Below are 15,537 nucleotides of genomic sequence, written 5' to 3' on the forward strand. Positions count from 1 at the left end.
CTATCTTCCTCCACAGCAGATCCTTATCATAAAGAATTAAAGATTGTTCTAAGTATTATAGATGTAAAGGGATGACTAAATTTTGTTGACTAATAAACATGTATGTATGATTGTATCTTGTTAAGCTGTATGTAGCACATAAGGAAATCATGATTGTTGTGTACAAAATGGGTGTGAGTTTTAAGTTTTTTATTGTGTTTTTGCAGTTTTAAGCATTTCTCAGAGCAAATTTATTTACTGTTTTTACTTTTTTGATTGATGATTAGTGTTGGTAGCAATGAAGATGGCTTATTATAAATTTAATGATTTTTTTTAAATGTCACTTGATCAATAGGTAGCCGGTTAACTGGTGCAATGTAAGAAAATGAGCATATAGTTTAGATTATTCTAAGTTAAAGTATAGTATAGATTAATATGAGAAGGAGAGACATAATTTGGATTATTCTCATGAAATAACCCTAATAATAATACAATTTTTTTAAAAAAAAAAACCGACTCTCCGAACCCTAGCCAGACACTCCCTCCCACCCCCAATCCTTCCCCTCACCATCCGCTACTACCCCTCCCCAGCCCCGACCACCCAGACCGGACCGCCATCAACCACCCTATCCAACCTCGCCGTCCATACCAATGTTCCTTCTCCGTTGACCAGACCTATAAAGTCTCGCTGTTGCTGAAATCGATGTTTAATCCCTCGTACTGACAACATTACTAAGAGGGTCGACGGTGCAGAGGGGTGTTGGTGGTTCTCAGCACAGGGAGGGGTTGTGGTGAGGGGAGGCCGGTCCAGAGAGGGGGTGGCGGAGGGTGGTACGGTGATTGGGAGAATGGCGATTGACAAAGGGCTTTTTCTTATTTTTTGGTAGTTTTTAATTTGTCTCTTGATAGGTGTGAGAAATGAGAAGGATAATTTCAGAAAAAATGGGAAAATTGTGCGGAATTTAGTAAAATTGTGCGCGGGTCCAAATAAATTTGATAGAAGAAAAGGGAAAGAAGTGAGGGGGTGTTTGGTTCACTCAAAAAAGGTATGGGTATGGGTTTGGAATGAGCCAAACCCATACCAAATGTTTGTTTGGCAAATACAAGGGTTTCATACCATACCTCAAACTCATGAGGTATGGGTTTCTCATACCCAAGGAGGGGGGTGGGTATGAGATTGATACCCACGTGTATCAAACTAAATTGATCAAAAATATGAAAAAACAAATTATAGCATATTGTAAATCCAATTTTTTATATACTTATTTGGTTAACTAATCATTTTCATGATTTTATAATATTGAAAAATATTATTTATAATACTTTAATTTACGCATTTTAACCTTAATTGATGTTCAAACCCATACCACTCAAAAATGAACCAAACACAAAGTATGAGGTATCAAGTTCCAAACCCATACCACCCGGGTATGATTCCTGATTCCAACCCCATACCCGCCCCCTGAAATAAGACGTCTTCCACGTGTCTATGTAATCTCCACCTCCGCACAACGGCTACAATTAAAATCAGGTTTCTGAATTGAGCACTTTTATAATTATGGCTTTGCAATCTGGAATTGGTCTATCCAAAATCGTTTTCATAGTTGGCGCTGGTATAATTATACTACCACAAATTCATCATTTCATTTTTAGTTCTTCCCTCTTTTCTAATCGCTCCTCAACTTTTAATTTTCTATGTAGCAAAAAAAAAACTTTTAATTTTCTGGTAATTAAACTCATGTGTTATGTTTGCAGGTTATACCGGAACAATCCTTCTCAAAAACAATAAGTTATCCGAACTTCTCGGCGAGCTCCAAGTACGACTATTTTTTCACTTTGATTGCCCATTTTCTTAATGATTTTTTTTTTCATGATTTATTAGCTGAATTGTTTTCTTTTATGTTTGAATTATGGTTGTCTTAAGAGCTTGGTCAAGGGATTAGAGAGTCCGGGCGATTCTGCCAATGCAGACATCGATCCCATTGTTGCTCAGGTTTGTTCTGCTCATATTTATGTTGAAGCTTGGTGTTCCGATGCATTTATTGATTAATTTTGAGATAATTTTGTTGATCATAAATTTGAGCCCTTTTTGATTACGTAGTTATCCGACTTTATTATATTGATTGATCATAAACTTGAATGCTCCGATGCAGTTACTCCAACACTACCTAATTACTGAATTTCTATGTTGGACCTTCAACACTCGACATGGGGATGACACATGGACGCTTTATTCTAAGCCAAAAAATAACACTTTTTTTAACGATAGTTCCTGGACACTTGGACAAGCACCTGTGTTTGGTACTTATAGCTGTTTCTGAGTAACATTGCTCCAATGTACTCCTTAAGTCCGACCTGCTCCAATCGTCTGCACTTGATATTCCTCACGGTCTGACGCTCTTTTTAGAGCTACTATAGAGAGATTTTAGGGATGCATGTAAGAGAGATGGTATTTCTCTGGGAAATAAGGCAGTCCGATCCCTTTTGTATTTGGTCTTGGCCACTCGTATATCATATTGGTATTTACCATGTTCTCGGCTGTAGGCTGTTTTTAGCCCCAAAATACACTTTTCTCTGTTTTAAAGACTATAAAGCGAGGTTCACCACAACTTGCATTCTAGCAATTTATTTCTAGTTTCTAAAGCTGCCTTTCACTTGCACAAGTGTCAGACCAGTCCATAAGTTTCAAACTTTCCATTCACTTAGCATTACCTCTCGGTATCGGTCGTGATCACAATATTGGTCCCTAATCGAAGTTGCATAATATTTTGCGGCTGCGCGTCTAATGTCATGGTTGTTGGCAGCTTTTTATTTATTTATTTCGCTCATATACTAAGTTGAATCGGTCACTATCAGTTGTATTACACTTGCATCGGTCAAGTATTGGTCAAATATCGGCTAGTTTTGGCAACCCTTTATATATCAGAAATGGAAAGGTGAAAATCCTTTATGTAGCAACTAACATGTCACGTAACGGCCTTTATTTAAAACCATACTTTCACCGTTACTAGGAAATTGCGTCTATTGTGTTTGATGAAGTTACGTTTTAGTCATTGGAGGGAGATGAACTGATGACTATAAATGCTGTTTGTGTTAATTTATTTCGATGTGTGTGAGTGGGAGTGTTGGGTTGGGTGGTACTCCTGGTTCAGATGCTGGGAGTCGTTGGGAGAAAATTGGTTTTCACTCTATGGTTCTTAGCTATGTTACTCTGACTCGAGTGCAAGGTTGGACACGATATCGGAGTGTCAGATACGGTTTTCACTAAGTTTTCAATTTTTTGCTCTAAATTGAAGTGTCAAGCGACGTGTCGTGTCAAGCACCCGACATGCGACCAATTGAAGTGTTGGAAAAACATATGTTCTTAGATAGTTCCTTGATTATATTTGACTATAATAAAGTATGTTTGTGTGTTGCTCAATGGGACTTGGATTGGTCAGGGTTTGTGCTAGTTATTTTTGTGTCTGTGCTCTTTGGGGGAAGCATGTCAGAACTCAGAAGGAGCAATTAATGTAGGTTTGGTGAGGAAATGTTGTTAGTAGCAATGTGTGATATCTTGGCTTATGATTAATTTTGCTGTTTCTGGTTGAAGTGAGTAGAAAATGAAGCGGACAAGTGAGTAGTGAGAGCATTTGAAGTGTTGAGGCTGCGTATCCTGATGATCATATAGTGGATGGTGATGGTTTAGACAAAAGAGTTAATATTTTGGGTTATCCATTATTCCATCACTGAGATATAGGCGTGTGATTATTAGGTACCGGGGTGAGTTGAAATTGCCTTTTAGATCCAGAATTATAGCTTGTTTTAGAGAATCCTGAGAGAGTGAGCTGACATTAGTTGGTACTTAGATGATGGACAGCTCTGACTCAGTGGTATAACTTGCAAAAGCATTTCTAACCGCACATATCTTCTTTTTATGCGGGAGAATGTTAGGTTCTATGACAATATAGTAGGTATTCTTCTGAGTTGAGTGACTTTAAAATGAGAAACCCCTGCCCAGTCTTGGAACATACTAGCAGGTAAGTTATTCTTGTAAGGCAAATACCAAGTGTCAGTAAAAAAATTGAAGGATGAGGGTTTACAGCTGCCTAAACCTTGTTTACTTTATAGCGAATGCTTTAGTTTTTAAATCTCATTGGGTGTATGTCTCCTTAGAAAATTCAAATATTTCAAACTTTAGAAGAGCTTGACTCAGAAATTGTGTAATACGATTCAGAGTTCGGTGTTCTGATCTTCGAACTGGTGTGTACCGGAACTGGGTCGGGACCCAGATCACCAGAGTTTGTGACCCAGTACGGCATGGCAGGCAAACTATTAAGCCGATTTGTGATGGAGTGATAAGGAGCCATGGAGGGGACTAGGAAAGAGGAATGTGTATCTGGGCCCTTGAAATAAAAATCGGAAAGATGAGGGGAACTTGGATGCCATTGATGAACACGTGAAAACAAGATGTTTTTTTTTTTTTTTTTTTTTTTTTTTTTTTTTTTTAACTTGGTTGTTGTGGGATGAGGAGTAAGCCAAGGGGAAGTGGGATAATTGGTTTTTGCTTCTTACTTTTACTGAATTGACTATTGGTGGCCATGGTATGGGGAGTTGGAATATTTCATTTAACTGTTACTAAAGATAATACGGAGTACTATCTTATTACTTGAGTAGACATGGAACAGTTGGCTTATTGGAATACTCATATTAATTTTGTATTACTTTTATTTTCCGAAACAAGGAGGGGTCATTCTGTGGGTCTAATTTTGGAATTTAATTTCTTAGCTCCTTAAAATCCCAGCAAACTAGCTACATTGCTACATTTTCGAATGTTAATTAAGTTCTTTTAAGAACAATTTCATCTAGAATATAAACTCAGTTTACCATCAAACTACTGTTCGAATTTCGAATCCAGTTCACTTGCGTAACGTTTTACGAGCTCGAACCCGTTCTTCGAACAGAACTGAACCCCGAACCATGTGACCTCGTTAAGGAATATTATTTGGCACTTCTGAGTAAGTTTTAAATACTTCCAAGTTTAAAGAGCTTACCTTAGAAACATACAGGTGCGCTGGTTGGCACAAGAAGTCAGGCAATTGGCCAATACAAGACAGATCACTGTGCTGAATGGTAGCTCTGGCGGAACTGGTACAAGTCAACAGTTGGTTTATTTAAATTGTTCATTCAGAATTTTGCTGCCCAGACATTTTATTAATCTTTTAATTTCAATAGATGTTTCCTCTCTTATTCTTCCTGCTGCAACATTGGGTGCTCTGGGATATGGTTATATGTGGTGGAAGGTAAGTTGCAGCCATCAAAAATTTCCTCAATTTGGCAATATTTTTCATTAATTTTTTATTAGAATTTCGTGAGAGGAAACCTTACGAATCTTTTGTTGCTAAACTTCAGGGTGTTACGTTCTCTGATCTTATGTATGTTACCAAAAGCAATATGGCAGCTGCAGTAGCCAGTTTGACACAAAATTTGCAGAGTGTTAATGAAGCTCTTGAGGTGAGCTGCCATTGTTTCTAAACTTGATTTTAATAGTTTTATCTGTTTCTGATCCTTGATATCTTTCACAAAATTCAACAATATCCACTAATGTCATTTTGTTATCCTATAAAGTCATGACTAATTATGTTTGGTGCCCATGTCTACTGCAATAATATTTTCCGTTTTTCCTTCTTGCATTTTTTGTTCTGCAGAAAGCAAAGAAACATCTATTGCAAAAGGTACAGAATCTTGACGGGAAGATAGATGAGCAGAGAGAGTTGTCAAAGATGATTATGACTGAGGTGCACCTTGAATATTTTCACCATTCTGCTGGTCATTGTCCTAGTTTGCTTCCAATATCATAGATATGTTGAATATGTCTTCTTCTTTCTAAAACTCTTTAGGAGTTGTATGATTGCTCAATAGCTAGCATGGAAACTGAGTTTCCTCGATAAGTTTGTATTGTTATAGTGTAGAAGAAAATGAATCATAGTCTATCATCTAATTCACATTCTCTCTCTAACAGGTTTGTGGTGCTCGTGGAGAATTGATAATGGTCAACGACGAGCTTCACTATTTGACAGAGACAGTTGGCAAATTGGTAGGTGGCATAGATGCATCGTAACAGCCTCTTATTTCCTGAACTTGCTGTTCTGATTGAATAATACACACTGCACATATATTGGATGCTTCCTGTCAAGTTCATATGTTTCTTTTAAGTGCCGTTTTAACTGTTCTCACCCTCTTAGTCGATGTAGGTTATCTTTTTGCTCGGAGTATTAGCTAGTGGTAATGAGGTATGGAGGGTACCATATCCTGAGTTTTGATAATTGGCACCAACAACACAATAATAAATAAAATCTAAGTTTGTGAAATAGGAACCTTTTAACCACAACGCGGAGTTAAAGAAACAATAGCCATATCCATTACTAGCTGAGACACTGACATATTTTTGGTCTGATTAATCTCTAGATAATGGTAGGTGAACATGTTAATTATTGGTTAGGGTACATTTGGTTTCTTTAGCAGTTTTGTTTACTTCAACTGGTAGTAATTCTGTGTATGAATGCTGTGTATCATGGTCTCATTAGCAATTAACGTAGCGTACCTTGTCACATGGACTCGCATAATGATGCAATATACTGTCATTTTTTTTTTCATTCATATCAAAATGTTACGTTCTAGCACCAGATTATCAGTTGGGTGATCGTGTAGATTATTTGATGGCCTAGAATCGGTGATAGCAGTCAATATCAGCCAACTGACTGCCACATGAATCTGTGATGGCCAAATATAGTAAATTTTGAAAGCTCTTTTACTATCAGAAGATATTGACACCTTACATAAAGGCTGATATTAGGGTCATGTGTTGCAGTAACTATTACGTACATTCATGCATGTATTGATCCTCTATGATTCATTTGGTTCTACATTTACTGACCGTCTAATCAATCGTGTTTATACTGTCCTATATTACTGCAGGAGGACAAGATGATTGAGTTTGACAAAAAGCAGGTAGAGCAGCTTTCTCATGACATTTGATTAACAGTTTATGATATTAGCTTGCATGAGAAAATGACTGGGAGTTAAAGCCTTACTGATCCAACATTTATGAATCCATAAATCATGAAATCAGTACACTATACACTTGGCATTTGTAAGACTCAAATCTTTACAGCTGGCTTGGTGGGTAGATATTCGTGAGCTAGGAGTGACACACGTGGTAATACAGGAAAGCGAATAATGTATTTATTTGCTTACTGATTGACAAACTTTGTGAACAAAGGAAAGATGGGACACACAATTCTTTTTTCCCCTTCTTTTAGCTGGCCATTTTTATGACTTTTCTTTCAATCAAATCAATTACAAATGTTTGAAAGAATACCTTTTCTCACTTTCATTCCCTTCCTTTTTCGTACTGCATGCTCAGTGGCACAAGTTGTTGCGTACTTCTCCTCTACAGCTACTCTATATACTGATTTCTACTTTTAACAGACTCTTACACTTATGGGTGTGGACTACTTGGTACAATTTGCCGAGGGGAAGTTTACCAAGATTCCTTCGCTAACTCAGGTATGAGCTACTTGTATGGGTAGCATGATAGATTCTGTTTGTGTTTCTAGTGTTTGAATCAGGTTTACAAAATTCACTCGTGTAACCTAACATGAATCAGTTTCTGATTTGTAAGCCTTTTAGTTTGAGTGAATTCGCAAACAGTGAGCCCAATTTCACGTTAATATCATTAAATTATCAAAATTTCTTGATTTGGAACTAAATGCCATACACGGAGGTTTCAATCTACAAAATATTCTGTCCTCTTGGTTTGATGATGAAGATGAATGAAATAAATGAAAGGGAAGATTAATTTAGTATTTAGAAAGGTGAAAGAGATGTAAAGGAAAAAAAGACAACAGAGATGATGCAAAAAGAAAAAAATAAGTGTGAGTGACATCCATTGACCCTTTATAACAACAACATTACCCCAGAGCTTGAGTCGGATGTACGCAGCCTTACCCTTGTGTTAACAACACAAAGAGGCTGTTTCCGAATGACCCAAGATGAAAATTGCGTCGAGAACTGTACTGAAGAACTGCTACTTCACAATAGAAAGAAGAGCCGCCAATTTAGTGAGCCATTGTGCTTTATTCCATCATCATCCAGAACCAAAGAGTAATGCGTCTTTGGTTCCATTGGAAATGGAATAATCCATTGACCCTTTATATAGATCAAAATTAAAGTAATAACAAAATTTATGGCTTGTAATTGGATTATTATATACGATTCTATGATTTAAGCTATTTTTCTTAAATATAATTTTGTTTTCAATTTTTAAAAAGCAAGTGTACTAGCATTACAGATTCCTGTATTATGTTTATTTTAATACTCCGGGCGTATTGGATACTCCGTTAAATGCGCCACCTTCTGTCAACATGATTGAATTTTACCCAAGTGTTATCTCGAAATGGATATGTGGCTGCTTCGGTGTTATTGCTTCTGCTCTATTTGTGCACTTGCTGTATATCCCGCGTATATATGTTAACTAATGCTTGTGCATCCTTTGTAGCTTTTGTGGCATATTTTGTGATATGTGAGATCTGAAAGCTCATGTGTATGAACTATCTCAGGAATTCAGAAGTGCTGGGACATCTCGCGATCTGCTCCCATCTACAGAAAATCTTGGCCTCCAGGTAAATTAACTTTTTTGAGGTAAAAAGGGTTTCCGTCAGAAACTAACTCCCTCCATTCACATGTTCTCTTCCTGTATTCCTTTTTGGAAATTCTCTTTTCTTTTTCTTACTGTTTCTATTTCTTCTAGTTTTGTAAGGTTGGTTTCACCTTTACACAACTATCCTTTTAAATACCTGGTATTTACAAAACAGAATTGCTTTTCATATACAGCTTTTACTAAATCATATACATTGTTTTCACTATTCTTCCCTTCAAAAAAGAAAAATAAAATGTTTCCTTTCTCTCCTTCTCAAAACCTAGTTAAATTGCTCACAAATTCTTCAACTATGGATCTTAATTTGCATATCGAACATTTAAGAGAAGGGTATGATGTAGAAAAATTATGGAAAAAAGTAGAGTAAAACGTGTCCATGAAAGAGCAATGATGTTCCATTTTGGTCCACATTTTTTTGTTCCTCCATTTGAGAACTTTCCTTATTTGGCAAACATTAAGGGACTAAAACACCAACGTATCACCTTAAATTACTCACATTAGCAAAACAATATTTAGTTAGCATTCTAATTATACTTATCCTAACTCCTCCTAACCCCCACCCCAAACTCCACACTCACCTACCTCCACCTCTGCCCCGGCCAACCAGCACAACCCCCACCCACCGTCCTGCCCCCCGCACACACGCACTCACCCTACCGGCCACCATTACACTCACCATTGCCGACAACTCCACCCATACCATCATCGAAACCCCATCCCACCTTAATAACCACCTTACCCAAACTCTAGAAAACCCCGATGAGGAAGGGGAAGACGGCTAACCTAGACTACAAGGTGGGAGGATGACGACGACTAGGTAGTAGGGTGGCGGCGGTGACTTATACACCATCACGAACGGAAAGTTCCATCTTCAATTGTGACCTCAACTCAAATCTATAAAGAGATGAACGTTATTTTTGAAAACTACTGTTACTATGGCGTTGTCCGACCTCAGTCGCTTCAAAGGGTGATCATCTATGCCGACATAGTTGTCGGTGCGACAGCAGCGTTGCTAGTGCGGTTGTGCATGCTGGGGTGTAGTTGGGTGTGGTCAGGCGAGTTTGGTGGTGGTTGTGATGGAAGGGTGGTGGAGGTACGGTGTAAGCGTGGTGGTGGTGGTGGGGTGGTGGTGTGGAGGGTGTTTTGGTAGGAGTGTGGATGATGTTTCATTGTTTGGTGGAGGGGGTGAGATTAGTGCCTAATATAAGATGGGTTTAGTTTAACAAGACACGAGTAATCCACTTTCTTAAGAACCTTGCCCAAATCAAATGGGAGGAACATATAGATGTGGAGGGAGTATATGATTTAGTAAATCGGTATATGCAAGAGCAACAAATATGTCATTACTCAAGTAACTAAACTCTCATAATTGATGTTATAAACATTAATAACTCCAGCTACTTTCATCTTTTTCCTCACTACCTTACCCGTTTGACCACCACCAACCAAACCTCCCTGCACCCACACAAAGGTTTATCTCCGGACAAATCTCCTGGCCATCGCAGGCCACATTGCCGCTTGTACCTTATTCAGAGCTCAATTTCCCCGCTTTATGGCCTGCATCTCCACTGTCTCCCTCTTTGACTTTCATTTTCTCCCTTTATTGAGCTCCACTTTCTTCTTTGTCTACTCTCACTTTTCTGACCTCCAATCCTTCCCTTTTGTGATCACATCCTCCTCAAACCTCTCTCTATCACATCGCATTTTGAAATTTTAGATTTTTGCTTCTTAGATCTACAACCGCATGATTTGATTTTTTTTCTTTCTAAAATCTAACCTCACCTGACTACTTGTCGAAAAATTTCTAGCCTAAAAATGGTTTTGAAATGAGGCAACCTTTAGGCAGTGCTTGACAAAAATACAAAATCTGAAAAATATTGATTGGTACATGACTCCATGATATTAAAATGGTTCGATCACATAATGCGTAGTTGCACTCTAAGCTGGGGTCTTGTGTGTGATAAAGGGGGCCGTAATGCGAAGTGGTGTGCGGCGGTGTACATTAGGCCTTGTGTGGGGCACAATTTTGACTGGAAAGGGAAAAGGTGGTGGATTTCCACTGTTTACAAAAGTGGGGTTGGAGGGAAATGGTGTCCATTTTCTTCCCTCCAAGCCATACTAGAACCCTTTCAAATAGCAAACTTTGGAAGAAAAATGATTCCCTCCTTCCCCTCTCCTCATGTACTTGCATACAGACAAATAGTTAATACTTAATGCCATAGGTTAGTCCTCAATATGTTGAAATTTGTTTCCTTTTGAGATGAGGTTGACTTGTTTTATTTTGGGTCAAGGCTTTGTTGTTGATGACTTCTGTTTGCTGCATTTCTTTATTTTCTTACCTGAACATCATATGAAGCATTCAATAATGTTCTGTAACATTTTTTCCTGGTTCTCACAGGGACTCATGTCAATTACGGAGGAGAAAATTAGCAAGGACCAGCAAAAAGGAAACTTGATGAGGTTTAAACATTTAATAAGTTCTTGTATCACCTCACTTTATATTCTCTCATGTCCTAATTGTTAGCACCTGGTCAACCACATATTGCTTATTCGACCTTGGCAGGAATACGATACTTGGGTGTTTAAAATGTATTCGTTGTTTAATCTGACCATACATCAAGGGAAGCGATCTTGGAATCCAAAATAGTAGAATATTATCCTTTCTCAGTGCTTGAATTAGTATATACGCGGTTTCGTAAAGTAGATGCTGTTGGGATTTTATAGAGGCCTTCAGAATGATATTTGTTTGCTTACATGACCTTCATAAGTGATAACAAAAAGGGATGATATGTAGGAAGTTTGCTATACAAGCTGTAATTAGATGGAGGGAGACATGTATCCTCTATTCCCTTGTACAATATTAGTGGTTGGCCAATGTGTTTTATCCATAAGTTAACTTTCGACATCTAATTTTCATCTCCTCAAAGCTTCTGTGAAATAGCCCCATTAATCTTTTCAGAAAATGACATTGATTAGCTCAAATATTGTACGAAGGGAATCCAAATTAATGTTGTGGTTCGTTATTTGATTTTGTTCAAACAGATTCAACCAATCTATTTTGCGAACAACCTCCTCCATTTTCATTGGGTGATATGGGTTGTAGATCAGCTTACAAAACTCTAAACCATGCAAACATGATCGGCCGGGGTTGATATCCTCGAATAATCATTTGTCATAATATGTCTTGTGTTGATGTCGTTTCCTGTGTCTCAGTGATTGTTGAATGCTTTCATTGGGTTCTTTGCAGGTTATCCTCACCCAAGGTTGCAAAGGTCTAAAAGAGGAGGCGTTTCTCAGATTCCTTCAGAGGAAGGACACCTTATATATTATGGAGAATAAGGTTTGATCACCGTGTTTATTACTAAGCAGGCAGACTGCAGGAATGAAATCATTATGCATGACCATCCATGGTTTCTTCTGTTGCCTACTTGAATGAATGTTTTCGGTTGATCTATACTATTTAGTGTTAGTTTCTTCTGAGAAAAGATGTTTTTGTTTTTTTTTGTTTTTTTTTTTTATCTTTGGTTGGGCAATATATCTGACAATGACCGTGCTATTGCTGGGCACAATGTTGCGTGATACTTTTGAGATCAAAATATTTGAATATCATCTTCGAGTAAAAAAAAAATTTATTTCAATTTTGGGTTTTTTGCAAAAGAATTGATGCCCTCTGCTTCAGTAACGTAACACCTTCAGTTCATATCCAGTATGCACAAGTATTTAAGAACTATATCAAAAATACTGGAGTAATATCTTATTGTTTTTTTTTATTTGTCTTTGATGTGCAAATGAAAGAGAGCACAAATATTGATATGTCTAATCTTACTTCTTAATTCTATTAATATACAAAATGGAACCTATTTTTGAATAGGAGGGAGTACGGTTTTTTATGTGGTGATACATCAGTGACTGAGATTAGCAATCTGAGTAGATACACAGGTTGCATAATATACTTAAATACTTGGGGAACTTTCTTTTTGTGAATTATAACGCGTAAACACAAGTGAACGGCAAAATGATACAACAATGTCTACCCGTTCTTTCTGATGACCCAAAAGGGAAAAAATCATATTAGCAAGGTATGTTAGGTATGCATTTCAATGGTCCAGCAAAGCGGGTCATCCTCCCCGTAAATCTACCAGGTGTGCTTTTCACCATCTTATCTGCAAATTGTGTAGTTTGAAGACTACCCGACTGTTTAAATGTTGCTCCATTTAGCAATACGTCGTCCTTCGATGTCCATACCCCGCTATCCCATGGTGAGTCCGGTCTCATCCTGTGGGTAACCTGCAAAAGTTACCAGGTTTAAACTATATAACATTCGATTTTGGTGAAAGACCAGCCCAAGTACTGTGTACTTATAGATTATATATTTAGAAGTCAAGTCTCACATGGGAGACCGTGTCATATAAGTTGCGCAATGCACACGGACACACGGTACATACCTCCTTAGCAAAGTCATTGTATGGTGCGATAAATCGGTTGCCCTCGCTGATAATGGTAGGATTCTGGCTGCCACCAATGGCGTACATTTCCCAGTGAGTGTAGTCATTGTTAACTACGTGAAAGAATCCCCATCTACACCTTGGCATCCTTTGCACCATACCCTTCCCAAAGTGAGTATATGCTATTGTTATTTGCATTTTTCTGTCCATGAAGTCGGTATCTCTTGCCCCAAATAAAAAAGCCTGTAAAAAAAAAGGCCATCAACTTTAGTTGGCTTTTGAATGTGGTAGCCCTGCATTATTTTCAGAAGATGGGAAACTTGGGTAAGACCGTCTCATATAACACTTACATTTGTTGGTATGGGGTGTAGAGTCGGAGATTTATCGCTTGAATAAGGAATATTGGCTGGACCATCTTGGATTAAATGATTTTAAGGACGATCTCTATGGAGGTTGCTAAATGCTAATGACTCTGATATGGCAAAAAAATACTTCCCTGGTGTTTTTTTCGGTTCTCGGATAGTTCTAGTTCTGGTTTTGTTTTGTTTGAAGCAAACGTCATGGTTATCGTATTGTGTCCTGTACTCTAGTGCCGTTCCCTGGCATTTTATGCCATGAAAACTACTTAGAAAAAGACTCGCTTGTGTCACTATTATATAAAGATGATGTGCAAAACAAGTTTGTGAAAATGTCGGAAGAAATATTTTTTTTTTTTTTGAAATTAACTAGTGGGATGCTGGAAGGGGAGCCTTGGCGCACCGGTTAAGGTGTTGCTTTGTGACCATGAGGTTCTGGGTTCAAGTCCTTGGAACGGCCTCTTGCCAAAATGGCAAGGGAAGGCTTGTCCCAATTACACTGTTGTGGTGGGACCCTTCCCCGAACCCTCGCCTAGCGGGGACGCCATCGTGAACTGGGCTGCCCTTTTTCAACTAGTGGGATGATGGGATCACAAGTTTAAAAAAAATTGTCTGAAGGAATCATGTTACCTTGTCATGGTTGGTCATATGGCAATTAGAGATGGTGATGGCAGTTGAGCCCTGGATAGCATCAATAAGACCATCAGCGCATTTGGAAAAGGAGCAGTGGTCGATCCAAATATGATGTGATCCGAAAATTGATATGGCATCACCATCACTCCTTGTCCGAAACCCGAAATGGTCAGCCGAATCCCTAATTAAGCCTCCATTACCTGGGACTATATTTCTAAACTTGAGACCATGGACGATGACATTCTCAACAAACTGAAGTGTAAATCCAGCACCGCCTTCTATGACCACATTTGAACCCCGACCATCAATTGTCTTGTTGCTACTAATTATGAGCTCTTGGTTGAGCCTTATGGTCATGTGGGCTGAAAATATGATCCATAGTGCCCCATCACGAGTCACTGCATGGCGTAAGGTTCCAGGTTTAGGGTTTACCATGTCGTTGTCTGAAGAGTCGGTTACTACATACCTTGGACCGAGGATTCCCCCGGTTGTCCCACTCCCAAACCCGAGGGCACATTTGGCCAACTTCTTTCGGTTGTTTGCCCAATTGGGATTGCATCGCCAGCATTCGTCAATAGGGTTTGTGTATAGGCAGCTTCGTCTGTATTTCCTAGCCAAAACCCTCCTTGTATTGTTCAATCCAATATTTTGTAGGAGTCTGGCCATGAGAGACACGCAAATGTGTTAGACGCAGCATGATATTTTTGCTTCATAACCTATTCTATTTTTACACAATCGAGATAGGAAAACAATAACAAATATGTGAACCGTGCGTCATGTAAGTGCATGCATGACTTCTTTAAAACATATATCAGGAGCGTTATAGATAATAATAAAAAGGGCAGATGGTTCTGAAATGTCATAAGTGTTTTTTGTCACAAGCAAGAATATCGGTTAGATTAAAGCTCACTTTGTAGCCCGAAGTTTGATGTGGTTTGTGACATTAAAAGGGTGAGGGTGATACGCAGCTTCATTGCGCAAGGCAGCTTCTTTTGCTCTCATTTGCCAGTATGTGTCTGATTCCCATGTCTTGTTTTCTGCTACCGTTGATATGAATAATACCAAGGAACACAAGAGAAGAAAGAAACCTTCCTTCTCCATGTATTCTTTTTATTGAGTTGAATTAACCACCAAATTGTTGGGAATTTGACGGAATTATTATGGTTAATTCTCCTAGTCTTAAAATTAAGTTAATAAAGCTTCATTTATTTTGAAAATGCAAATTAAATGAATCAAAAATAGATAAGACAACAGGTTGGCAATTTGGGATATGTACCAAAAATTGGTTGGCGGGAACCTTACTAGCTAAACATTACAATTGTATTTTAAGGTGGATTAATAGGATTGACAAAATAACAGTTCTTTAGCTAAATTTAACTAGAAAAAAATAAATAAGCATATATTTATTTTGCAAACAAATAAAAAT

The 15,537-nt window shown here is 38.1% G+C and overlaps 2 protein-coding genes across 2 annotated transcripts; one reads left to right on the forward strand and one right to left on the reverse strand.

The window, feature by feature from the left end:
• The first annotated feature begins 1,477 nt into the window (after positions 1–1,477).
• On the forward strand, positions 1,478–12,315 carry LOC141633915 (uncharacterized). Its single transcript, XM_074446257.1, has 13 exons — positions 1,478–1,592; positions 1,735–1,796; positions 1,904–1,972; positions 5,028–5,109; positions 5,194–5,261; positions 5,371–5,472; positions 5,667–5,756; positions 5,981–6,055; positions 6,937–6,969; positions 7,450–7,527; positions 8,580–8,642; positions 11,076–11,137; positions 11,925–12,315. Exons 1-13 carry the CDS (start codon positions 1,538–1,540, stop codon positions 11,953–11,955), a joined length of 870 nt encoding a protein of 289 aa, XP_074302358.1. The 5' UTR covers positions 1,478–1,537; the 3' UTR covers positions 11,956–12,315.
• A 101-nt stretch (positions 12,316–12,416) lies between these two features.
• Positions 12,417–15,291, reverse strand: LOC141633914 (pectate lyase-like). The gene is made up of 4 exons (XM_074446256.1): positions 15,022–15,291; positions 14,109–14,769; positions 13,123–13,365; positions 12,417–12,964 (listed from the first exon to the last, which is right to left on the reverse strand). Exons 1-4 carry the CDS (start codon positions 15,210–15,212, stop codon positions 12,749–12,751), a joined length of 1,311 nt encoding a protein of 436 aa, XP_074302357.1. The 5' UTR covers positions 15,213–15,291; the 3' UTR covers positions 12,417–12,748.
• Between the last annotated feature and the right edge of the window lie 246 nt (positions 15,292–15,537).

The sequence above is a fragment of the Silene latifolia genome, chromosome Y, assembly GCF_048544455.1.
Source record: "Silene latifolia isolate original U9 population chromosome Y, ASM4854445v1, whole genome shotgun sequence".
Classification (NCBI taxonomy): Eukaryota; Viridiplantae; Streptophyta; class Magnoliopsida; order Caryophyllales; family Caryophyllaceae; genus Silene; species Silene latifolia.

Bases quoted from the DNA above. Each gene is read 5' to 3' on its own strand.
- LOC141633915 (XM_074446257.1), top strand. From the start codon at position 1,538: ATGGCTTTGCAATCTGGAATTGGTCTATCCAAAATCGTTTTCATAGTT. The intron at 5,110-5,193 runs GTACAAGTCAAC...TAATTTCAATAG, and splicing joins TGGTAGCTCTGGCGGAACTG to ATGTTTCCTCTCTTATTCTT. The intron at 8,643-11,075 runs GTAAATTAACTT...TGGTTCTCACAG, and splicing joins CAGAAAATCTTGGCCTCCAG to GGACTCATGTCAATTACGGA.
- LOC141633914 (XM_074446256.1), bottom strand. From the start codon at position 15,212: ATGGAGAAGGAAGGTTTCTTTCTTCTCTTGTGTTCCTTGGTATTATTC. The intron at 13,366-14,108 runs GTAACATGATTC...TTTTTTTTACAG, and splicing joins ATATGACCAACCATGACAAG to GCTTTTTTATTTGGGGCAAG. The intron at 12,965-13,122 runs GTATGTACCGTG...TAACTTTTGCAG, and splicing joins ACAATGACTTTGCTAAGGAG to GTTACCCACAGGATGAGACC.